The sequence below is a fragment of the Choristoneura fumiferana genome, chromosome 24, assembly GCF_025370935.1.
Source record: "Choristoneura fumiferana chromosome 24, NRCan_CFum_1, whole genome shotgun sequence".
In the NCBI taxonomy this organism is placed as follows: Eukaryota; Metazoa; Arthropoda; class Insecta; order Lepidoptera; family Tortricidae; genus Choristoneura; species Choristoneura fumiferana.
In genome coordinates, this window is record NC_133495.1 from 14,381,915 (window position 1) to 14,408,933 (window position 27,019).

General features: G+C 38.3%; 1 protein-coding gene across 3 annotated transcripts in view; it reads right to left on the reverse strand.

Annotated features, from left to right (window-relative positions):
- The window catches only part of Rhp (GTP-Rho-binding protein rhophilin), a 214,970-nt gene that overhangs the window by 14,719 nt on the left and 173,232 nt on the right, over nucleotides 1–27,019 (reverse strand). For all 3 annotated transcript variants that reach the window (XM_074106219.1, XM_074106220.1, XM_074106221.1), the window contains exons 3-4: nucleotides 12,557–12,673; nucleotides 7,244–7,371 (exon numbers count right to left, since the gene is read on the reverse strand). In XM_074106219.1, coding sequence (XP_073962320.1) covers nucleotides 7,244–7,371; nucleotides 12,557–12,673 — 245 coding nt within the window. The remainder of the gene's footprint in view (nucleotides 1–7,243; nucleotides 7,372–12,556; nucleotides 12,674–27,019) is intronic.

Genomic DNA, 27,019 nt, shown 5'->3' on the forward strand with positions numbered 1-27,019 from the left:
AGTCTAACAGAAATTTATTTCATTTTAGAACCCAATTTAAAAAAACGCGCACTGCGTGGTCTGCGTTCCATACTCTGTGGTTCTCGACAAAGCGCGGGAAAACTCAACAATGGCGGAAGCCTTTTTGCGCACTCTCTCAAATTCGTTAATAGGCTTGTGAATTGAAACTGGTCTGGTAATTATTAAATAGCGGTTCTCAGGCCGGATTAATAGGAAAATTAACGGATTAACTTTTAACCAATGATTTCTTTGACTTACCTAAGTAAGTATATTGAAAATATTAATGAAACAATTTTTGAAAGCATGCGAGTTGTCAACCTCAAGCGTCATCTGACGCTATTGAATTCTAGCCGAAGGTAAGTCCTTGGCTGATAATTTCTTGGCACAACCTGGTAGAAAGCCTTTAAGGTCCTCTTCTCTCTTTTGAGGCGTTACACCCGTGACAGAATGGATGTGGTCACAAAAGATGTTTAAATAGGTATAATTTTTAATGGTCTTAAAGCGCTGGTAGTATAAAAAGTGACACGTAAAAGAGCCCTTTGCGGCTTACAGAACAAACTTTTTGTTTTTATTATTTTTATTATTACGTAGTTTGCTTATTAAAATCAAATTTTGTCATAATAATTACGTTAGCGCATGGTTGGTTGGTTATGGTGGTAATTTTAAGCTGATTATTCTTCAGACATCAATGTTGCAAGCGTAAAATTTAAATTGCCGTAAGCGAAATAGGCGTCTTTGTAAGAATACCAGCTAAGTGCAAGTCGGATTCGCGCACATCGGGTTCCGAGATAATTAAAAGCTAGAGACAAAAAAAATTGAGGATTAAGTAGCAGGGGAAAGTATTGTGCAGTCCTGCGTTAATATCTGCCACAGCACAGCGGAGCGTGCAAAAATATTTGACACATCCTACCGGCCCTAGAAATACAGTCATATCGTCGTCGTCGGACCTAATGTGAGAGGAGGTAATGGGAGAGCTGCAGCGCTCTCTATTATGATGTGTCCGTTTTGTTACGAAAATGATTAAGAAAAATGTGTAACAAAACGGACACATCCATACAATATTTTGGGGACACATCTCGAGATCCTGTTTTTCCAGATCGGAATCATGGACTGAGTCTACCTTCCAAAGTTTGTTGAAATCGGAGAGATAAACTCAGGGCACAACGGTAGATAGAAATGCCCACCAACTAACAACAGCGGACTCCAGCACTGCGGTGTGGAAGACAAGGGTTCTTCACAGTATCCTAGTCTGACTTGTTGAAGTTTAACGGTTTAACTGTTTTGAAAATGGTTAAACTGATCGAGTGTTGCCATACATGCTTCCGGATTGAAAGTTTCTTTGCGAATTTTCCGCTGGCGTTCGTGTCGTCATAGTGTTTGTATGTATTTATATGTTTTAGCTTTTAAATGGGTTTCACTGAAAAACAGCGTTGCGGCTTGCCGTAACATTATGCTGAGTGGGGCCCACTTTATACTATTCGATGTTATTTTTTTATTCTTTCCATCTAATGTATTTTTTATGTGTATCGAATATGTGTAAAAAATGTTTCTCTCTCTCTCTCTATTTCCCCAAAGAAGTCATCATGAAGGTTCGCTACTGTTCAACCGACCACGACTACTCTGTCAAGACTGTAGCGACTGGGTCATTCATAAATTATATCACACATTTAGGGGGGAGGGGGGAGGGGTCAGACGGTTGTTTGTTTGTGACACAGAAACAAAATAATTGCAATTTTCATAGCAATAGGTACGTGTGACAAGATGGGGCTAAAAATGGTCAAAATTGGTGTGACGTAGGTACTTTGTGGTAACCCCTTAGATTAGAAGAAGAGCACTGACTTGTATCAAGCTCCTAAGACCAAGTTTGCACCATAGATGTGCGTGGACGTGTTGCGAGGTATTTGTTGAATCCTCGTACAGCACAGCTCTAGTGGAAACAGCTGAGCGGAGCGTGGCTAGGTAAATTAATTTCTATTGGTTCATGGAAAACACAATCCTCGCAACACATTCTCGCAAATCTCTGGTGGAAACACAGCCTTAAGGGTCTTTTCGAGGGCGCCACTTCGCCAGCAGGGCTACAACGAAATTCAAAAATCGAAGCTCGTGTCCTTCTGACACTTATACTATTTAATACGAGAGCGAGAGGGACGGTACGATACGAACTTCGATTTTTAAAACTTCGGAGTAGGCCCCCCGTGTTCAAGGATTGCTGCGGCATGGCAACACTGGCATTTTGCGCCCCGGGCTAACGTCAACGAGCCGACGGCCATTACTTGTCATTATGGGCCATTTGGCGTTTTTGTTGCTAGTCGTGCGCTTTTAGGGGCCAGTATTCTATTTATATTATCAACTAGCTTTTGCCCGCGACTCCGTCTGCGAAGAATTCTACGCAATTTTCCGGGATAAAACTATTTTATGTTCTTCTCGGGGATCTCAAATTATATACCAAATTTCATCTAAATCGGTTCAGTGGTTTAAGCGTGATGAAATAACAGACATACATACTTTCGCATTTATTATGTCAGTAAGGATATGAAAGTTTGCGTGTGTGTGTTACTTTCAAGGCAAAACCGGCTGGACGGATTCGGATGAAGTTTGGTATGGAGTTAATTGGTGTGTTTATCTCTGAAATAACACAGAGGATACTTTTAATTCCAATATTCCCACGGGATCGGGATTTACGCGTTTATAATTCCCAGATATCAGCTGAGATTTTTAAGGTGGTAGGACCTTGTGCAAGGTCCGCCCGGATTGTTACCACCATCTTGCTTACTAATCCTGGCGTGAAGCAGGGCTTGCACTGTTGTGTTTCGGCGTGGAGAGTAAGACAGCCGGTGAAATTACTGGCACTTGAGGTATCCCATCTTAGGCCTCTAGGTTGGCAACGCATCTGCAATACCCCTGGTGTTGCAGATGTTTATGGGCGGTGGTGATCTCTTACCATCAGGAGACCCACTTGCTTGTTTGCCATCCAGTCGAATAAAAAAAGGTCTATCGAAATGCAATTTTTGCAAGGTTATTTTTTAATCTAATGGTTTACGCGTACAAAGCCGCAGGTAGACGTTAGTGAAAAATAAAACTTTCTTCGCCATTAGTTGTCCCTAGGCTAAAGCTTTAGCGTCGATAATATTGAGTAAGTAAAAATGGCGTTCACAGAGCAGTTATGACGACAGTTGACTTTGGCTTTTAACTTGTTTCTTAACTAACTGAATCCGGTAAGGTTGGCGCCGCTCACGTCTCCCGGATCACTTGTATAATGTAATTGGTATATTTCAGATGCTCACCCGGGATCCTTACGACTTAGCTTATAAGTCATAATGTAATGTTTGTTCATTATTGTTAGTCCAATTTTTTCCCGCTGAAACCCTACATTTTTCATAAACCCATAAATCACCACCACCACTCTACACTGACGCGTTTCGATACTCAACCAGAGCTCATTTTCAGAGTGACACAACCGTACGACCAGATGGCCAGTTGTTAGACTCTAACTCTAACTCTCTCTGAGTCTAACAATTATCGACGCAGAGAAAATTAAGGGCAAAGATTAAGTCAACCCTCCAGCCAAGGGAGTCAGTCTCTATAAATAAATATGTTCTATCTATTTAACTATATTTACTACATAATGTGTTGATGTTCAATAAATAGTCATTGTAAGTATTGAACTCCGGGCAGTTCTTTGTGCCTTGTACCTACTTACTTTATTTATTTATTATTATTATTTTACTTGTATTACATTATGACACCATAAATTATGACTAACAATTATCGACCAATATAGACTGCGGCAGATGCAGAGAAAATTAAGGGCAAAGATTAAGTCAACCCTCCAGGCAAGTCTGGGTAAAGTAAATAGGTGGTAGGTACCTGTGCAAGGTCCTGAACTGCTTACTACATTATGTGTTGATGTTCAATAAATAGTCACTGTATTGTATTGTCAACTCCGGGTAGTTCTTTGTGCCTTGTACCTACTCGACTTAAGACGTTGCTTAACCACTTGACTTGACCCACGTCAGCCACCCACTGGATTTGCCATAAATTATTCGCCCAATTTGTCTGCGGCAGATTTATGTTTTAATTGCTGTTTAATTTGATAAACCTGAACTTTTGAAGCTCTGGGTAAAGTAAATTAACGAAACGAAATAATACAATTATTCTAATTTCAATTTAATAATGATTTTTCTCTTGTAAAGTTTTATCTGATATTTTTGTTGTTCTTTTAATCTCTCTAAATTATTTTTGTACGCCAATTGGCAAAACATGGTGAGACTATAATATTTTCTTTTACCACTGTATACAGTTATACCTAGTTTAACAAATAAAATACTTTGACTTTGACTTTAACTGACGGTTAAATGTGATACCGTCTCTGTTTGTTTTGTTCGAATAGACGGAGACGGCATCACATTTAACCGCCAGTTAACACTAATCAATGGATGGTAAAACAGCCCCTTAGACTTTGATTCCCCGGAGTTTGTATGGAAACATACTTTTAACCCCCGTCGCAAAAAGAGGGGTGTTATGAATTTGACACCAATTTTTATCTGTCTGTGGCATGTAGCTGTCAAACAGATGGGCGGAGAGAGAGATGAAGGGTGTACATAATTATAAGCAAGTTTCCTTTCGGTAGCTTTTAGTTATGTCTACATTATTACAGGTAAAAGTTCAGATAATAAACAGGATCGTTCTGGTGAGCATTCAAGCGAAACGACGGTTTTGCTTTGAGCTTTTTGACGAGCATTTACTAGAGCATTACGAGCTATTATGCACACACACACAAACAACACATGTTAGACTATCACCTGATAGACCTGATCTGTGGAGTCTAACATCTGTTGCATGGTCAACGGTTGGGTTGCTCTGAAGATGAGCTCTGGTTGAGTGCGAAACGCGTCAGTGCTGCAGTGTAGTGTGAGTTAGTTGGGTTTGTGTGTTTTGGTGTTCTTACAATGTGGACACCTCCACACTGTAAGAACATGAGGAACTGCGTGAACACACAGTTCTTGCATAAACGTAGCTATCACAAGGTCGCGGGTGAGCAAAGTAATTGTTTTAGTTCATTGATGAGGACTCGCCCAAGGTAGGGTTTCGTAGCTATTACGTTAGTTAGTTAGTTTCTAGTCACAGGCCCGCGGCGTCGAAGCTCCCAAGACGATCCCATAGAGCTTATGGGAACGGAAGCAATACCATGCTAGGTACCTCTGCTTTCAAGAGCATGACATGAGTTCGTGTGAAAAGACGTGAGCTTGAATCCAAAAGTTTAATAGTTGACCTGAATGTAAATTTCAGAATTAAATTATTATTATTATAATTAATTTTTCAATTTATGACGGTGGAAGCAGTCTACACGCCACTGAACGTAGGTTAGAGTTTAGTTTTGTAACTAAGGGACCCCATATATCCCTATTAATTAGATTTTTGTATTTCTTTTTTTCGTAGCAGTTTTTAAGTTATTTTTATTTGAATTATTATGTTGAAAAAAATGACTTTCTGCCAAGTTTCTTGCGGCGCATTCCTTGGCAATGATGGTCTTTCGAAGCGCTGGTAGTTTTAAAAAAATGACAAAGTGCCCAGCGGCTAATGAATAAATATTTTGATTTTGATTTTGATTTTGATTTACGAAAGCTTCTGAGCTTAGCCGCGGACGGACAGACAGATAGACGGACAGAATTTGCGAAAATATAAGGGTTCCTTGTTGACTACGGAACCCTAAAAATGGCGAATGCTAGATAATCTGCTTACAAGTGATTGGTCAAGTTTATCAGTACGTCAATGAAACAACATTCACACCACAACTCAAGCTCAATTAATCAAAATACCTCAGTTAAGTTGAATTAATTGCACAACTTAGGTTAACACGTCTGTTAGCGAACACTTTCACATTCTTTATGTGTTTACTTGCGTACGCGCATGATCGAAAGTTGAGCGGATGTTTCAGTGCTAGAGGCGACACCAGATATCTATTAAAAACCAGATAAGTGCGTTTCGTACCGCCGCAGCAGGGTTCATTACTATTAATTAATTATAAATTAATTTTAATTACTAATACGCCAAATAAAATAATTTAATACAAGCCTGTTACCCGCGACCCCATCTGCGTAGAATTTGTTTATCGCTATTTTTCGGGAACTTTGCTATTTTCCGGGATAAAAACTATTCTTTGTCCTTCTCCGGGACTCAAACTATCTGTGTACCGAATTTCATTTAAATTGGTTCAATGGCTTAGACGTGACGAATTAAAAAAAAACAAACAAACAGACAGACTTACAAACTTTCGCATTTATAATATTGGTGGGATGATGGAGACAGTGGCTTTTTGGATTTAAATACTTTATTTTTGCTAAGACTTTAATGTTCTTTTTCAATGGCAATCTCATTTTAAATAACGCCCCCTTTTAGCGCCGGGAGTTAAAAATAAAAGAAAATCTAATTATCAGGTAACTTCTATCAATTTTAATGAATTAATGGCTAAATTCTTCGAAGTTACATAATTAAGAATACGGAGCAGGTATATTTCCATGTCGCCTACTCATCTCCATGTTAATTTATGCCTCCAAGCACAATGTTGAATTAAACTGACCCGTCAACTATAAAGTCGATAATATCACGTTATATAATACACGGACAGGTTACAGCCAGTTTCAGATAAATATATCAAAATGATCAAGTCATTAATAATCATTTATCTTGGTCTTAATAAAGGTGGCAGAGAAATGATGGCGGTGACTGTGGAAAGTGTTTATAAGAGCTGTTTTTTAAGTGAATAAAAAATGGCACTATATTTTTGGAATTATAATGTTTTATTCCCAACGCACCTTGGGCTTAGTGGTTTGACCTATGGCCTTTCAAGCTGAAGGTTGTGAGCCCGAGACAGGGTTTGCAACCCTGAGTTTTTCGAATTTGATGTGAGTAATTAAATTACATTGAAAATTGATTTAGAAGTGTTGACTAAAAGAATATGAAAGGTATAACATTTCTAACGTAGGTGAACTTACACAAACAAAAAAAAAGATGTTATTTGATGAAGATTGACGTTTGCACGCGAAAATCAGCGTGCTGCCATCTGTATTCCTGGCCTAAAGCACAAAACATACACCTCGGCGCCCGCGTCCGACCCGCCCCGAGCCCGCCGTCGGTATGATGTTCATAATACACCCACGTAAATAGGCCTGTCGCACTACCAACCAACCCGACCCGCTCCCGACCCGTTACTTTTAAGAAGGGAGTATGTTTATATGTTTACCTGTCGTTCTGATAGAGTTCCACCGAGGAGTTGAGCTCCGCGAGCTGTTCCTTGAGGAGCTGCAGGTTCGAGTTGACGAAGCTCAGTTCCAGCGCCACCGTCTCCCGCAGCTTGCGGTTCGTCGTTGCCTGTGACAGACAAACATACAGGTGGGTGCCCTTAGCATCACGTATAATTGTATTCTAAAGTTTTTATTGTTCACAAAACGCATGAAATTATCAGTTAACAAAAGAAAGAATGCCTGAATGAGAGAATGAATGATGAGAGTGAAGAAGAGAGAGAATGAAGGAGAATAAATTAAGAATGAGAATGATTTGTCCTAAATAATATAAGGCTGGAGTTACTGAGCAGCGGACGAGTATTTTTTGATCTTATATGTGTATATAAAAAGTCTTTTTTTCTTGTTGCTGTTCATGTCATAAACAAATCAATGTTAGAAAGATGACTAGAATGTAGTTTCATCAAAAACTATAGTTAATTTCAGAGATGCAATTTAATGTAACGTCTCCAACGTCGTTGTAGGTCTTTTTGAGCGCTGTAACCCCTCATTCACTTCGGTTGCTGACTGTACAGTCGAGTTCGTAAGCTTCTGAGCAAAAATTTATTCCAAAATATCCGAACTCGCTTCAATGCCGTTAACAATAGAGGCGAATTCACATATTTTTGATCAAATATTTGCTCAGAAGTTTATGAACTCAACTGTACAAGCGGTTAACCTGTCCCGAGCTGAATGACAGGTCAGTATGACAGGAAGCGGTGCCTCGAACGGTGAGTCAGCCGCAGGTTGATTTTCGTGTGCTGACTAAAAAGGGGAGTGTATGTACAATCGTCCACAGACTTCTGTCTCTAATGTGAAATACATTCTTTGTTGAACATAAAATATAGAAAAGTAATAAATTACAAAGAAAAAGAAGAACAAAGGCAAACTTGATAAAAAAACATATCAAATGACAAAAACTTTTCACTTAAAGGAATCTCGTCTAGCTAACTTTCAAACTAGTGATTAGGACGTCAGAATAGACACCAATGAAAATGTAGATAAATCAAAACTGCATGATTGAAGTTCTTTACATTTTGCATTATCTAAATAATGCACGTACAATACAATTACATACCTACAAAAAGATTTAGGTAATGAAAACTAAATTGATTTTAATTTAATTTAAAAGTCATAAACGGATGGCCCGATTTCAATGCGTTTTTTTGTGTGAAATAGAATTTCCTTGCAGTGGTCTTAACTGTGTTTCATTAATTAATTAAAACAACGTTACCGATGTTTTTGAGATATTGAAGTTTTAAATGACAACATCTGGGGTATTTCAACAACTTGGTTAGTTTCTAACTCTGTAAATAGTTGTAATCTAATGACAAAATACCAAAAATGTCAAAGTAGAAGATAAATCACAAAAAAAACATTTGTTATTTTTCTTCCAAGCTTCACACAGTGCGTCTCATAGTACACAGACAAAAAGCTGCGCGTGGGCATGGAAGCGTAACACCCTTTCTTACGGGTCCATGACCCCTCACCTCGGCAGTGGGAATCAACTTAGACATCATTATACTTTAGAAGGTGGATTACCAAAACTGTTTCGGCAATTTAAGGTGAAGTTCGTAAGACTTAGGCGAATTGTTTATATAGTTAGGTCATTTTTAAGATAGTTTTTACTTCAATTGTACGTTCAGAATAATAAATAAATAAATAAATATCTCGGGACAATTCACACCAATTGACCTAGTCCCAAAGTAAGCTTAGCAAAGCTTGTGTTATGGGTACTAAGCAACGGATAAATATAATTATAAAGATACATAAATACATATTAAACACCGCAGATATAGATTACACTAGATAACGCAAACACCTCAATCTGTATGAAAACTAACCGTGTCACTTTTTTATATCTACTGTGACGTCTCAAAAGCGAATTAGCGATGTGATTCAAATGCACCGCCCGCCCGCGCGTTGGGCTCGAGTCAGTCACTAGTCATGATTAGTCAGTTAGCGGTCAGTTTTTGTATGGAGCCAACCCCGACGTTTGGTCGGGGTTCGGACACGCGAAGTAGATGCATTTGCGTAATCTAGTGTAATCTATATCTGTGTTAAACACCCAAGACCAATAATGAAGAATAATGCGTTTGTTAATTGGAATAAGTACAATCAAGTTTTTTAAAAAAAAAATACTATAGTGAAAGGAGAGGTTTATTTTATTAGATTCAAATCACAACAAGGTCAGATATTATAATTTATTTAGTTTACGTTTCACTTTTAATGCGCATTTAGATAAGTATAAATGTTCTCCAAAAAAAAACATAAAATCTCGCTCATAGAGCTACCTGTCTACGCATTTTGTTATATAAATAGAGCAACTCAAAATTCGAAGCAACTGAGTGGCTATCCCTATACTTATTATAAATGCGAAAGTAACTCTGTCTGTCTGTTACGCTGTCACGTCGAAACCACTATACCGATTTTGATGAAATTTGGTATATAGGTAGTTTAAACCCCAAGGATCATCATAGGATATGAAGGGTCCACGGAAAGAACATGCCTAGTCACTTTTTTTTTAAATTGAGATTTTAATCTTAAAATATAGAGCTCACAAAGTACTATGACTTACCATTGAATTAAATAATCTGAAAACAATATAAAATCTATTTTTTTATCTTTTAAATAAATGGTAACCATAGTAATTGTTCGTGATGACTAACTTTCAAACCGCTATAACTCAAAAAGTTGCTTAGGTGACTAGACAAGTTCTCTCCGTGGACCCTTCATATATTTTACCACCGTGCGATAACCTAGATCCGCGCAGACGAAGTCACGGGCATAAGCTAGTGAGCCATTAATTAGAACCCACTACATATTATTATATCTTTTATGTATATCTCGCAAACCAAAGTAGTTCTTAGTCAAAGTAAAATATTTTTTTATATACCTTTATTTACGAGTATCCAATAGCTCGTGTTACACTTTCAAGTTGAATATTTTGCAAACAAGTCACTGACTCGAAAAATCGTTTTAGCAACCCCCTAATGGTTTTAAAAGACCTATCCAACGATAACACATACTAAAAGATTGGATGAGGAAAAAAAAACACCCCCACTTTACGTCTATGGGAGGTACACATTTTATTTTTATTTTGTGTTGAACCATTTTGTCGGCATAGTTTTCATAAATATTTGTGCAACATTACAGCTTTCTAGCATTGATAGTCCCTGAGCAAAGCCGCGGACGGACATACAGACAGACATGGCGAAACTATAAGGGTTCCGTTTTTGCCATTTTGGCTACGGAACCCTAAAAAATACGCGTCCAAAATTTATTGATAACTGATGGATTTATTAGATGTTTTTAGGACAGTTGCCTATTGCAGAATTAACATTTTTTTACCCAGAAAACTATAGGTTGTGCCATGAGAGTTGAAGTGAATGATAACAAACACATTACATGAATGAAGAGCTGATTCCATAAAATAAGAATGAGTGAATGTCAAAATCCCGCTGTCATTGCTTGTCATGCTCTTGTGTACGTTACCTCAACTCTGGTGGCCCTACCTATGCCCAATTGAAACTATTAAAACCCAAAATATACTGTTGAGAGAAAACAAACGATCAAAAATAAAGACAACAATACACAATGATGTCATTCTTAAACGCGTTGTCAACACAATAGCTTTAAACAGCTGATTATAATAAAAAAACTTTCCATTGCAATGTTATTTTCCCATCGTCTGGCCGTTTTGGTAAATCATTTGTGGTGAAAATGTGGAGAATTGCCAGCCAATAAAATTGTCGTAAACCCTAAGTATGGAACCTAGAATAAGGTAGAGTAGAAATTTTATCGTGTGTTTCCTTCTTTAGGTGCCGGCACGGGAGTTGAAGTGACGTAGAGTCAAGGGCATAAATACATATGTACAGTCACCAGCACCAAAATCTGACACAACAAGCGTGCATAAAATATCTGATACGACTCTATTTCTAGGGCCGGAAGGACGTGTCAGATATTTTTTACGCTCCGCTGTGGCAGATATTAATGCTGGTGACTGTACCTACGTTACCAAGACGTCAAAAATATCTATACACCTTAATGACACTAACCATAAGGTGGATGTGGACATATATTTAACGCTACGGCTGTATAGATATTTATACCCTCGACTGCACCCAACAACATGACATGCATTTACAGACAGTATTTTAAGGAGTTTCAATTAATATTTATAAAACATATCAGGGCCCGATTGCAAAACAAAATACAAGCTATTAACTAATATAATAATAGAGCTTATCCTTTTTTTGGGTTCCGGAGCCAAAATGGCAAAAACGGAATTTCTATGCCTGTGGTTTATTCGATTTTTGTAAAAATGCTTTATTAGTCTGTAATTCTCGTGCAAAGTTGACGTCTTTTTTTTGTCGACTTTTGAGCTCCTGTAACTCTGATATTACACATTTATATGAAAATCTAAAAAACCACAGGCATAGATAATTACGTCTAGTCCATACTTACAGAATTTCATCTATTTTTGTTGCCTAGTTTTCAAATGAGAACTGGACTACGTTTGTATGGAGAATGGAACGAAGAGACTTCTCTTAACTAGCGCCCGAGCAGCCGCCAAGGTCGCCCTCCCTTAGTCTGTGTTTCCACGAAAGATGTGCGAGGATGTGTTGCGAGGAATATGTTTTTCATGAACCAATAGAAACGCTTCATTTACCTATCCTCGCACAGCACATCTCTGGTGCAAACAGCTGAGCGGAGCGAGTCTTAAGGGCGGTAAACAAGGAATTACGAACGAGAGTCTATTAGAAACTGAGGACGAAGACTGAGGGCTTTAATGAGTCGTTGTTCGTAATTTTAGTACCGCCCGTGCGACATACAATGTTTTTCGTCACATTTGCGAGTAAAATTGTATATTTGTAAAAGAAAAACCAATATTTTTTTTCAAAAATTGCCGATACCGCTGACTACGCTCTTGGCAGCGCCAGCTCCGCGCCGCCCTCCCCCCCCCCGCAGCATGTGCCCGACGTGCGCGCGCCGCGCTCCTGCACGCCATGCAGTATCAAACTCATTTACCGACCTTGGGCTTCATGACAACAAAATTTGTACGCGCAATGACTCATTTACCGACCACGGGTTTCATGACAAGCACATTAAGGTCGAGGGTTTTATTTGGGGGGTTGCAACCAAGGTAGCCTGCATGTTACGACACTGTTTACGAGCAAGTGTGATGAAAAACACATTCCTAGCAACACATCCTCGCCGATCTCTGGTGGAAACGGAGCACCAAATCCAGCACTGCGCACTATGCAGCCCCGTACCTTGAAGAGGTTCTCTGCGCCGGCGCGCAGGCGCAGCTCCTTGTTGATCTCCTGGTTGAGCTGGCAACGCCGCGTCTGCAGCCGCCCGCGGCACGTCGCCACGCGCGGGTCCGAGCCCTAAGGACAAACAAAATAACTACTATTATTTATTTATCAATAAAAAATTACAGCATTTCAGTAAATAAATAGGTATAGTTCAAAAAAACTAAAAAAACACGCTTTTGTAGCAAGTCGAACTAAAAAGTGAAAAATAATTCTTCATAAGGCAGAAAATAATAATAAACAAAAAATATTACTATCATTGTGAAAAAACACAATAATAATAATATTTTTCGTTACGAATTCTTTTGCACTTTTTAGTTCGATTAATTGTTAATTTTTTTAAGTTATCGATTTATTGTATTGTCACCGGTTCTTGATAAGGCTACAAAGTTTAAATTAAACCTGACCATTAAAAGTGGGTCAAAACGCGTTCCGTTTGCTCGTTTGCCCTATTAACATAAAAAAATCTAATTCAAAGGAGTCGGTTACAAACAACGAAAGCGTTGTAAAAACCAATGCGCTGTAAAATTCGATTATACCTACAAAAAAAAAAACACCAAAAGAAAAACAAATGAAAATATACTCAACTAATTAATAGGGATTATTGAATTTCATCTGCATTGTGCTTGGCAGGCACTTATATAGAGTCTACAAGAGTTGAAATTGTTGCCCTACGAGACTCGAGTTGGTGGATGCACAGCTGTGCTCCCTGTAGCCGACCCGCGCACGCGCTCGTAGACCGTCTCCGAGTCCGAGATCGTTTTCTTGTCCAAGCGAGACAGGCATTTCTCAAAAAGTTGTCCCGTCATGAAATTGACAAGAAATCAGTTTTGTCAAGAAATTATTAACCCTAAGGACGAGAGCATAAAAACATAAACTACACATAAAACATCCAAAATATCATGACGTCAGGAAAACGTCACAAAATCCTGTGAGGAAGAAATCGTAAATTTGTAACTACATCAAAACTTTCTACTGGATCCAAGAACAAAGATTATCTGACTTTTTATCACTTTTACCAAAAGGTTTTGTGTATATTTAAAAACAATAATATTTATTTTTTGTGGTGAAATAGCGTAAGGAAATCTTTTTTTTTTAAATAAGTGGACAACTGAAAAATTGAAAACTGGACAACTTTTTGAGAAATGGCCGTAGATGTTTCACTTACTCGTATAAGTACTTATATCAGCGCTCTGAATAATTAACTCCCCTCCCAATATTTTGACGCGCAGTTTCATGCACCATCCTGGGTAGACTACATGTACAGTCAAGGGCATAAATTATAATTTATTGAATCAGGCGTTACTTTGCGGAGGTCCATATCAATGAACTAAAATAATTTCCTTGCTCACCCGCGACCTTACGATAGCTAAACTTATGCAAAATATGCGTGTTCATGCAGTTCCTCCACCTCCACACTGTAAGAACACACACAAATCACACAAACACATCTATCACCACCACCACACTACACTCTGTCAACAGACTCTGAACACGCATATTTTGCATAAGCTTAGCTATCGTAAGGTCGCGGGTGAGCAAGGAAATTATTTTAGTTCATTGGCATAAATTATGTATACGTTGCCAAAACTACAAAAATATCTATACACCTTTATGCCACTAACTGCAAGTGTATATGGATGTATAGATTTATGCCTTCGACTGTACTCGTAGGTAATCGCGGTCCATATTCATCCCAGCCTATTTACGTCCCACTGCTGGGCACAGGCTCCTCTCATCAACTAACTTAAAAAGCTGAAAAATCCCCGATATTGTCATTCCAAAGTTCAATATTTCAAAAACGGCTGTACTGATTTTAATCAAACATAGCTAAGAACCCGCAAAGAAACTCGCTTCACGTAAAAAAAACCATCGAAAACGGCCCATCCGTTTGAGAGCTACGATGCCACAGACAGGCTGACAGACATTGGCATCAATATATCTGTCACATAACATATAGTATCTGGAGCTTATCTCTACATGTATTAAAACTGGCTTTAAATCTTTGTATTTGATAGAAATGCTTGTTTATTACGTCTTGACATTCCAGCGATCCATTACACCGGAGAGCTGCGCAATGACAGATCGGCTTTCACTGCGCGGATCATCATATTCGTGTCATAAGACATACATACATGCATGGCTCATGCAAGACAGCACGATTTATTATGAAATTGAGAGAACATGATGTCTTTTACGTTAGCAGTAATGAAATGAGATATCGCAAGCGCGGTGAATTATTGTCTCAGTTCAGAGATCTGTTTTAATAGCCCAGTACCTGGGCGACCGAGCTTTGCTCGGGCTAAAACTCGTTAATGAACGTTTTAGAAATAAGACCAAGCTAGATAGCTTTATCATCCCGGAAAACCCATATTAACCCATACCCAATTTCATCAAAATCGTTGGAGTAGTTTCCGAGATTCTGATTATATATATGTATGTATATATATAACAATTGCTCGTTTTTTTAATAGCCCATTGACACCTAAAGTAAACGTACGAGTGGTCGTCACTGTCCCAATAGATGTCATCTTTAATCTTCATCATCATCATCCCAGTCTATATACGTCCCACTGCTGGGCACAGGCCTCCTCTCAGAACAAGAGGGCTTGGGCCATAGTTCCCACGCGGGCCCAGTGCGGATTGGGAAATTCACACGCACCATTGAATTGCTTCACAGGTTTGTGCAGGTTTCCTCACGATGTGTTCCTTCACCGCAAAGCTCGTGGTAAATTTCAAATGTAATTCCGCACATGAATTTCGAAAAACTCAGAGGTGCGAGCCGGGGTTTGAACCCACGACCCTCTGTTTGAGAGGCGATAGGTCAAACCACTAGGCCACCATGGCTCTAATCTTATGTCATTGCAATAGAGATGACAGCAGAGTGTCGTCTATTGGGGATCAGCGTGTCGAACACTCGGACGTTTACCTTACAAGCATTACGAGTGTATAACTGCATCTTGTGGGTACAATACAATACAATACAATGAATCTTCATTGTAGAGCACAAAAACAATACAGAATAAGTTTAACATAAGTTTATTTGCCGATTGCACCACTTTTTAACCTCCGACGCAAAAAGAGGGGTGTTATAAGTTTGACCGCTATGTCTGTATGTCTGTCTGTCTGTCTGTGGCACCGTAGCTCTTAAACGGCTGAACCGATTTGAATGCGTTTTTTTTAATTGAAAGCAGGTTTTCTAGCGATGGTTCCTAGACATGTTTTATCAAAATCGGTTCAGCCGTTTTGAGATATTGAACTTTGAAGTGGCAAAGTAGGGGTTTTCCAACTTTATGTTGTTTAGGTTATTCTTGACTTTATTATTGTCATACAAATTAAATATCCCCGTACCAAGTTTAAAGTCGGTCATCTCTCTGTTCCATTCCAATTCAAATGTTAAGAGAAGCTAGTACATTTCCAATACAATTATATCTACACCCATATAGTAAATCCTCAATTATGCGTTCAAAAACCATAGGTTTAACCATAGAATTGGACGACCAGATGGCCTAGTGGTTAGAGAACCTGACTACGAAGCTTGAGGTCCCGGGTTCGATTCCCGTGTCGGGGCAGATATTTGTATGAAAAATACGAATGTTTGTTCTCGGGTCTTGGGTGGTTACTATGTATTTAAGTATGTATCAATCTATATAATTATATTTATCCGTTGCTTAGTACCCATAATACAAGCTTTGTTAAGCTTACTTTGGGACTAGGTCAATTGGTGTGAATTGTCCCGTGATATTTATTTATTATTTATTTATTTATTATTTATAGGTAATGACCAGCATTACGACATTGGATTCTATTATGCAGCAGCAGGTCGTCGCGGGCGCAGCTCGTGGGGCAGAACATACCTACCTAGTTCTCAACGCAGGTCATTCTCAATGGTTCGCGGAACGCATGATAGAGGATTTAATATATGGATATAGATAAAATATTGTATGTATTGTACCGTACGTAATTAGGCCTTAAAACACTCATGTGACCCTATTATAAACCCACACTCGTGTTTTAAGGACCCCTATTACGATACAGTTGCATAAAATGCTATTATTGAATTACAAATTTATTACAACGCGAAATATTTTCGAAAGCGCTAGTAAAAAATTAAAAAAAAAATGATGTAAAAAAGCCTTTTGCGGTCTATTTACAGAATAAAAGTTTTTCTTGATGCAAGTGTAATCAACAAAAAAAATGTATTAATGTTTTTTTAAAAAAACATATTTAGTTCTGAAAAATGATGTAAAAAAGCCTTTTGCGGTCTATTTACAGAAGAAAAGTTTTTCTTGATGCATGTAAACAACAAAAAAAAATATTAATGTTTCTTTAAAAAAACATATTCAGTTCTGACTTCTGAGTCTGGGGTCGACCCCGATCAAAACCTGTATAATATCTGCCTTCATTTGGGCACTAGGCAAGATATTAACACATCAACATAACATTACGTAAGTATGTTAGATAATTATTATATCAAAACGGCATTCAGCGTGCATCCAGCATTAATTATACTTCATAACTACAATCTGTACATATTAATTAGTTGACATGGAGTGACTATTCACTGGTTCGTCGGTACTTTCTTTTGTAAACGTGCGAGTAATTTCAATGTTTCGAATATTTAAATTCCACTGACGGCATTGGAAGTTCTAGACTCTACGATAGTAATAAATCCATACTAATATTATGAATGCGAAAGTGTGTGTGTGTTTGTATGTTTGTCCGTCTTTCACGTAAAAACGGAGCGACGGATTGGCGTTATTTTTCGCATAGAGATAGTTTATGGGGCAGAGAGTGACATAGGCTACTTAACTACAACCCTGTCCATTTCGATTTGGCGCCGTTTCTCAATATAAATCATTGTACTAACGCTTCTAGAACCTTCGCACGTCGCGATGCGCACGCGCTGCATACTGACGAGGCTCTCGATTGACTTATGAGAATTCGTTGCGGGCGGTATATTACGAAGTTCAAAATTCGAACTTCTTATCTTGCCGTCCCGCTCACGCTTATGTTATTTAATACGAGAGTGAGAGGAACGGTATGATACGATCTCCGATTTTCGAATTTCGTACTAGACCCCCGGGCCTAGATTGACTTATGAGAATTCGTTGCAATCGTTTCAAGGGCTGTCGACGTACGCGACGTACTTATGAGTTAGTAACTGGACTGGTGGAGTGGCAGTGTAAGTGTGCTTGGAGTGAGAGAGATGGTTATATTAGTTAGGTTTATGGACATGCTGAGTCAATAACGGGATCGTAGAAGTAATTCATGACGGAGGGAGCTATTTATGTAAAATAACTTTTTTATTTTATTGTGATTATTTGGTATTTTTATTGTATATGTTTATTTTTAACCCCCGACACAAGTAGAAGGGTGTTATAAGTTTGACGCCAATGTCTGTCTGTCTGTCGCACGGATGGACCGATTTCGATGTTGTTTTTTTCAGGTGAAACCTACAACAAGCTTATAAGTTGTTTATTGTAAGTGTAAATTGATCGATTTGATTTGATTTATGTTTATTTTATTCCTTTTAAGCGCTTTGAAATAAGAACGTCTAAGTCAATTCGAAAATGTTAGTACTATGTTAATAATGTACTAACATATTTAAAAAAAAGCTGTGGTGGCCTAGTGGTTTGACCTATGGCCTCTCAAGCAGAGGATCGTGGGTTCAAACCCCGGCTCGCCCCTCTGAGTTTTTCGAAATTCATGTGCGAAATAACATTTGAAGTTTACCACGAGCTTTACGGTGCGTGTGAAGTTCCCAATACGTACTGGGCCATCGTGGGAACTATGGCCCAAGCCCTCTCATTCTGAGAGGTACACTGTTCCACGTCTGTATGTGAAATATAAACAAACAAATAAAGTTTAGCTATCCTGTCAGACAGTTCTGCGCATCGGATGTGCGTGCCGCGAGAGCCAAGAGAAAATATAAATATTTCAGATCTATGATAAGCGTGAGATCTATTTGAGGACCGATTTGTTTCTTCTGCTTCATAAATAACGTATTCAATAGAAATCATTGGAAAATGCGACATTTCATTCTGAATGTAGTCTGTCCAGCAGTGGGACGTACAAACAAATGAAAATGAAATGAAATGAAAATGAAAAAATGAAAATGAATGAAAATGAAAAATGAAAATGAAAAAAGTTTATTCAACTCACACATAATAGTTACAAACAAAAGTTACTAAAACAGTTGAAATTCAAAATATGAAATAAAATTATATATAATTTTGTATGTGTGAGTGAAAAGGTGCCGCCTCAGCATAAATGCGGACTCCTGGGATGGAGTCAGCGCTGGTCTTCCGGCGGGACCATTTTTATTGATCACAGCCACCCTGTCGTGCAACACGGCCTTACGCGGTATGCTGAACGCAGCCGTTGCAATTGCGTCAGGCAGCGCCGTCTGGCGGCGAACAAATGTCATAAATTAAATAACCAAACAAAACAAACCAACCAAAACTTATAACACCCCTCTTTTTGCGTCGGGGGTTAATAATGCCACGCAAACGACATTGCTGCTGTGTTACTTACAAAACAAAAATGGTTTTTAAAATAAATTTGGACCATTTTAGAGAAGTAAATACTTAATTAAAATATGGATTGTAATACTTACTACTAGACTAGATTATTGTATTGTCACATGATTTTCCCGCAATTTACATAAGTATACCTACCAAATTTGAAGTCAATCCGATTAGGTAGGTACTGGAAGTTGGTCAAATTTAACTTGCAAGATATTATAAATAAATAAATAATAAATATCACGGGACAATTCACACCTAGTCCCAAAGTAAGCTTAACAAAGCTTGTGTTATGGGTACTAAGCAACGGATAAATATAATTATATATTATACTTAAATACATATTAAACACCCAAGACTCGAGAACAAACATTCGTATTTTTCATACAAATATCTGCCCCGACACGGGAATCGAACCCGGGACCTCAAGTTTTGTAGTCAGGTTCTCTAACCACTAGGCCATCTGGTCGTCAAGAGATATGATCACAACCTAAGGCTCTGTTAGCGACGGAAGGTATTATTATAAGTGATTTATTACACAAACCAGACAGATACATCACGGAAGCGTGGAGAAAATATAAAATGCAGCTATGCAATAATGCAGCGTCTCAGTGAGTGCACCACTGCACAATCTGCATGTGCGGTAGCGGTATATTGCTTGGTTGCTATCTTATACGGAAACTTGTAAAGTTGAAGCCTATTGAGGAATGTAAACCGAAAATACAAACTGAGACATGGATGCACAGAAAAACCAGAAAAAGAGACCAGCGCTGGGAATCGAACCCAGGTCCTCAGCAATCCGTGCTGCGTGCTATAACCCCTACACCACCGCTGGACAGGAATCTAGACACGAATTTTTCCTATGCATACATATCTCAGGTTGCTTATTTCTACTACGCTACTTATGCAGCAGCACTAGCGACATCTATGTTCCGCTCTCATCGAGAGACGTCACATTCTTTCGGAACCAACCGCTCACCCAGACAAGAGATGTCGCTACTAAGCAATCAAATTATGATTATGACAAATTTGGAGTTGAAATAAAAAATACAAAAAGACTCCAAATAACCAATCATAATGAGGAATGTAAAGTTAAATCGAAAAACTTTTTCAGACAAATAGCGATAACGGTTCCCAACCTTTAAACATTAACTGATTTTGACCGATTCGTATGTTATAATAGTACAATACAATGACTCTTTATTGTACCTGCACCATAAATAGTATGCGATACAGAAAACAGGTGCACAGAGAGAAAAATTACAAGGTAAGCAACAGGCGGCCTTATCGCTTAAGAGCGATCTCTTGCAGGCACAATTTTTGACAGAAAGAAGCAAAACCAAGCAAAACCAATGAGGGCTATCGTTTTTTGTCTCACTAGATGGCGCACTGTTGCGTGAGGTTTTTAAGTGTGGCTTTCAGAGTCTGTTATTACGGGCGTTAAAACAAAGTTTAGATTAAAATCATATTTAAAACACCTTAAAACTGTACCATAAAAATATCCAGCCACCACAGTGTTGCTTAGTCCCGTTTTGTTCGGAAAAAAGGGAGGACAAAAGTTTCCGAAAGACAAAACTGTCTCAAAACACAGACATTCATTGCTCCGTAACGCATAATTTCCATAATTAATTTCAGATAATGCAAAATATTCACAAAAAAAAATCTAATTATAAATAAACCCGCGTAGCTCACCCAAAAACTATGAGATTTGACATTTCGGAGACCTCACGCTACACTAGCGCCTCTAGCGGCGAATTCATTCGCGATAGCCCTCATTAAAACAAAATCTAGGCTTGTTTTGCTTTTTAAAACATTATTGAATTATAAACACAATGATCGAAATTAGTTTCGTACGAAATTAATGAGATATGGACAAAATAATAAGATATACTTAGACAAAATAATAAGGTATACTTAGACAAAATAATAAGGTATGGACAAAATAATAAAGTATGGACAAAATAATAAGGTATGGACAAAATCAATTTATTTACTGCATTTACAAAACAAACAAAAGTAGCCTTAGTGTTGACTGACAAAATATAAAAAAAATATTCAAAATTGGGCCATGTTTAGGGGTTGAAACCACGTTTAGAGGTGACACACACACACACGCTCGTCAATTTAAACAATTTATCTTATACCTTTAAACGAGCAATTTTCTTCGTATTTCTTATATTTCGGGGATCTCGGACTCGGACTGCTCTAACGATTCCATGAAATTTGGTATGTACCTAAGGGTTTTCAGGGATGTAAAATCGATCTAGCTTGGCTTGGTCTTATTATCTCTGGGAAAATGCTTGTTATCAAGTTTAAGCCCGAGCAAAGTTCGGTCGCCCAGGTAGTTAATAATACAAAGATACAGTGAAAAACAAAAGAATAAAAAGTTAAAAATAAATGCATAACAAATTGTCTGCGTACCGTTGCCTTCGTCCCTTTCAGATTACATATTAACATTATATAGCATATACATACTACATGTAACTTTGAAAGAAAGTCAAAATTAAATTAATAATAAACAAGTTTTAGCTAATCTGACATGGTTTCGATGGCTTGATGTGGTCCTTTTCGTCACAATTTATTTTTAAATTATGAGTCATACCATGTGACTTTTCCATGCTGTAAGTTTTTTTCCATATTACGAACGACTTTATACAAATGGCAGGGGAGACCATGACGCTAAATTTACTCGAGCGGCATGAGGACCTTTTGAATTTTGTAGATTAGTTAATAGGAAGAAAAAAAAGTTAAATAATAAAATAAATATCATGGGACACTTGACACCAATTGACCTAGTCCCAAACTAAGCAAAGCTTGTACTATGGACACTAGGCAACGGATAAACATACTTATATAGATAAATACATACTTAAATACATATTAAACATCCAAGACCCGAGAACAAACATTCGTATTATGCATACAAATATCTGCCCCGGCCGGGATTCGAACCCGGGACCTCAAGCATCTTAGTCAGGTTCTCTAACCACTTGGCCATCCGGACCGCTCGTCAAAGTTATATTATGTTTCCCGTTACAGTGGTGTGGACAGCGTTTATGGGCATTCCAATACCTACATATGTAAAAAAAACATGAAAATACTTAAGCGTGTCAGATATTGCTGTTTAGGTCCCCCAGCGTGTCTTTGATACCAAAAGTATTCATCTGCCGACTAGCAATATATTCTTGCTCGCTAATCCTGCCGTGAAGCAGCAGTGCACTGTTGCACTGTTGTGTTTCGGCGTGGAGAGTAAGACAGCCGGTGAAATTACTGGCACTTGAGGTATCCCATCTTAGGCCTCTAGGTTGGCAACGCATCTGCAATCCCCCTGGTGTTGCGAGTGTCTGGGCAGTGGTGATCTCTTACCATCAGGAGACCCACTTGCTCGTTTGCCATCCAGTGAAATAAAAAAAAAAAAGCAAGGTGAGCGTGGCCATCCGGAAGGGAAGGGTAGAAAAAAAACAGCGCGTCATATATTCAAAGGGGATGTTATATGAACCCTAAAAATGCTCCCATTCAAAAGACTGACGATTCGTAAGTGACACAAGCTCGTAAAAAAATTTTGAAAATGTAAAATAAATCGACATATTAAGAGTATATAATGGACTTATATATGGTAAAAATACTCAGCAGGACGCCAAACGCTTCCCCATTTGCAATCCTTAGTACATTGTGTCTTAAGGGCGGTAAATAAGGAATTAGGAACGAGAGACTATTAGAAGCCCGTGGTCGAAGACTGAGGGCTTTAATGAGTCGGTGTTCGTAATTCTAGTACCGCCCGTGCGACATACAATGTTTTTTATCACATTTGCGAGTAAAATTACATATTAAACAATTTTTTTTTCAAAAATTGCCAATTCCGCTGATTGCGCTCTTGGCAGTGCCAGCTCCCCGCCGCCCTCCCCTTCCGCAGCATGTGCCTGACGTGCGCGCGCTCCTGCAGCAGCGCGCAGCAGTATCAGTACCACTACCATGAGTTTACAGTGACCATACTCGATAGCGACGGCGTAAATTATTTGTAGAGGCGCTGTACAATTCTCCATACAAATTTACGCCGTCGCTATCGAGTACGGTCACTGTAAACTCATGGTAGTGATACAGTACGGGCATACGGGCAATGACTCATTTACCGACCTTGGGCTTCATGACAATAAAATTAGTACGGGCAATGACTCATTTACCGACCTTGGTTTTTATGACAAGCACATTAATAATAATAATAATAATAAATTCATTTATTTCGGGCAACTTGGCCCATACAATAAATACCTTACTGACTAACATACATATCACATAGGTCAAGGGTTTCATTTGGGGGGTTTCAACCAAGGTAGCCTGCATGTTACACTGTTTACGAGTAAGTGTGATGACAAAGCATATATTTCCAAAAGATTTTTTAACTTAGCACGCATGCATAAAGTTCAAAATGATGAACCAAAAAAAGGCACAGGAATGCCTGATTCAATAAATTATCCAAAAACCCACTAAAATAGTGTAAATGATATTTTTAGTCAAATTATTTAGTATATGCTCCCAGTTTTAAATTTACGTTCTTAATAAAACCTACAACGCAGTGTCATTTATACGTAAACAATTACGTTTACTTCACTTTTCATAACAATGTATACTCGTGGTCTAAACGTTGCTCGTGATTTGCAAGGAAAGGCGACAGTCATTTTCATTTTTAAGTGAGTCTACCCTCAAATGAAAAAGAGATACTTAATGCAAATCAAATATTACATATTTGTGTAAGTCGAGCATTGCTCACTACCGTGAGCACGTATTTTTATAATGGATAATAAAATTAATAAACAAATACCATATCGTATTTCGACATTTGATAAACATAAAGTTGTCATTTTGAAAGAGCAGGGGGCCTCAATTTCGGATATTTCAAATGAGCTGGGAATCACAGTAAGTAAATACAGCTTTTTTACCAACTTAAAAATAGGAAGTTCTCTATCTGGTTGTTTATATTTTTGTTAAGGTACGTTTGATACTTTAAAACTCACATTAAATCACTAATGTGTGATTTAAAACAGATTTTTTCCGATTTAAAACAGTTTGTCGCTATTGAACAGATAACCGTTAGGGGAGAAAAGTCCTCAAGTGACGACCACGAACCGGAAGACAAAGCGCTGGCAGGCCTCCCACCAGACGACCACGTGAGAGTTGCGGGAAACTGTTGGATGCAAGTTGCGAGTTGTCGTTCATTGTGGCGTTCTATGGGGGAGGCCTTTGTTCAGCAGTGGACGTCTTCCGATTGATGATGATGATGATGATGATGTCACTATTTTATTGTATTGTTGTTGTTATTTAGTTTTAAACGTATTTATTTTTATGTGTTGTTTGCAGAGAAAAACTGTATATTTGTGGCTTAAACGGTGGAAAGAAGAAGGTAATGTTGCATGCCATAAAAACGATGGTCGTCCACGAAAGACTACTGCTGCGCAGGATCAAGAAATAATCGATAGAGTCGAGGCTCATGGATCCACTAAAGTGAGCGACCTAGCGACTGCGTTCCAGGTATCATATTCTACGGTTCGTCGGCGTCTAAACTCAGCGGGCTTACACCACAGAACTCCAGCGCGCAAGCCTGTATTAACCGAACGCCACAAGCAGCTGCGGCTTCAGTTCGCTCAGGGTTACGTGAACTACGACTTTAGCAACACTATTTTTTCCGACGAAAAAGTTTTTGTGTCATCAGCTGATGGGCGCGTATCGTTATGGCGAGCCAGTAACACGCGGTATTTAGATAGAAATATAATGCCATCGAGAAGAAGTGGTAGGATTACTTTTGGTGTGTGGGGTTGGATGGCTGCCGGTGGTCCAGGTGAATTGGCTGAAATTAGCGGCCAAATGAACAGCCTTCAATATATGGAAATCTTGGAAGAGGTCTTGCTGCCTAGTGTAGACATATATTTTTCACAATCCACACCTGTATCATTCGTGCAAAACAATACGGTGATCCATAACTCTCGAGGCTGCAGAGCTTGGTTCAGTCGCAATGTTAACACTGTCAGCTTAATACCTTGGCCGCCGAAAAGCCCTGATCTGAACCCCATAGAAAATCTATGGTGTTTGATGGTCAAGCAGTGGGACAGCAATCAAACGGGAACTAAAGAAGCTCTTATCAATCATGTGTATGAAATATGGGAAAGTTTTAGAGGGAGTGATGTCTGCTTCAATATGGTTTCATCAATGCGAGAAAGGTTACAAGACGTTATTAATGCTGGAGGTGGTTACACACGATTTTAAGGACTGTTCAATATACTAAGTTTTCTATAATCAGTTGATAGTTATGATTTTACTAATAGTCTGCCTGTCAATAGTTTTGTAATTTCCGTGAACTACCAAAAATCTTTCACGATGGAGCGAATTAAAATGGAAAATCGCAAATTAATTCTGCATAAATGGTGCACAGGCATATATTCAGTACGAAAAATTGCAAAAATGTTTATATGTTCCAAGTCAGGTGTATACCAAATCATTAAAAAATTTGCAGAGTATCATAGGCTTGAAGATTTACTTAGATTTAGGTACCTAGTTTAAAATAATATTAAAAAACTGTGTTTCATAATTTTATTTTGTATTTTTTTAATTAAAGAAATATAAATAGAGGTTTTTTCCATCTATTGATTTTTTACTAAAATGTTGCAATAACAACGCGTGTATACATTGTTATGAAAAACGTAATTGTTTACATTTTAATACCACTGCGTTGTAGATATTATTTAGAAATTGTCACGTATATATAAACCGGCCAAGAGCGTGTCGGACATGCCCGAAATAGGGTTCCGTAGCCATTACGAAAAACTCAAGTAATATTTTTCTAAGGATTTCGTATTTTATACGGAATCTTCCATAGTTTAGGTATATTTTATACCTTAGGCTGCTATTTACTCTTAAACTACTTATAATTCTCAAGCAAAATTAACCGTTATAGTTTTCCAAAATGTCTACCCGCCGGTTTAGATTTTAGGGGGGGGGGACGCTCGATTTTAATGAAAATTTGCACTTTAAAGTTGAATATTTCGCAAACAAATCGCTGATTCGAAAAATCGTCTTAGCAAACCCCTAATGGTTTAAAGACCCATCCAATGATACCCCACACTATAGGGTCGGATGAGAAAAAAAATCACCCCCAAGACTATGGGCTACACTAAAAAAAAATTTTTTTTCGTTTTTTATTGTCGGCATAGTTTACATATATATCCATGCAAAATTACAGCTTTCTAGCATTGATAGTCCCTGAGCAAAGCCGCGGACGGACGGACAGACAGACAGACACGGCGAAACTATAAGGGCTCTGGAGGATTCGACACTATTTTAAAACAATAGTTGTTTTTTTTTATATTTTGTGTATAATAAAGTTAAACATGGAACAACTACCAATAAATGACAGATGTATGTCCATGTTATGCAAACTCTTAAAAACGGCTCACCTTTTCCGAGCTCCGATAATCCATACTAATATTATAAATGCAAAAGTGTGCGTGTGTTTGTATGTTTGTCCGTCTTTCACGTCGAAACGGAGCAACGGATCCACGTGATTTTTGGCGTAGAGACAGTGGCCAGAGAGTGACCCGGAAAATAAAAAAAAAAACTACCACCGGTTCGGAAAAACCTCTGTTGAGAAGAATCCGCAAGAAACTCATTCTGTTTATTTATATCTGTCAAATTGCTACCACTTGAGACAAACGAGACTAGAACGCAGGTTGTTTTTTATTTTGCAAACGAACCGTGGTGGCCTAGTGGTTTGGCCTATGAACTCTAAAGCAGAGGATCGTAGGTTTAAACCCCGGCTCGCACCTCTGAGTTTTCGAAATTCATGTGCGAAATCACATCTGAAATTAACCACGAGCTTTACGGTGATGGAAAACATCGTTAGAAA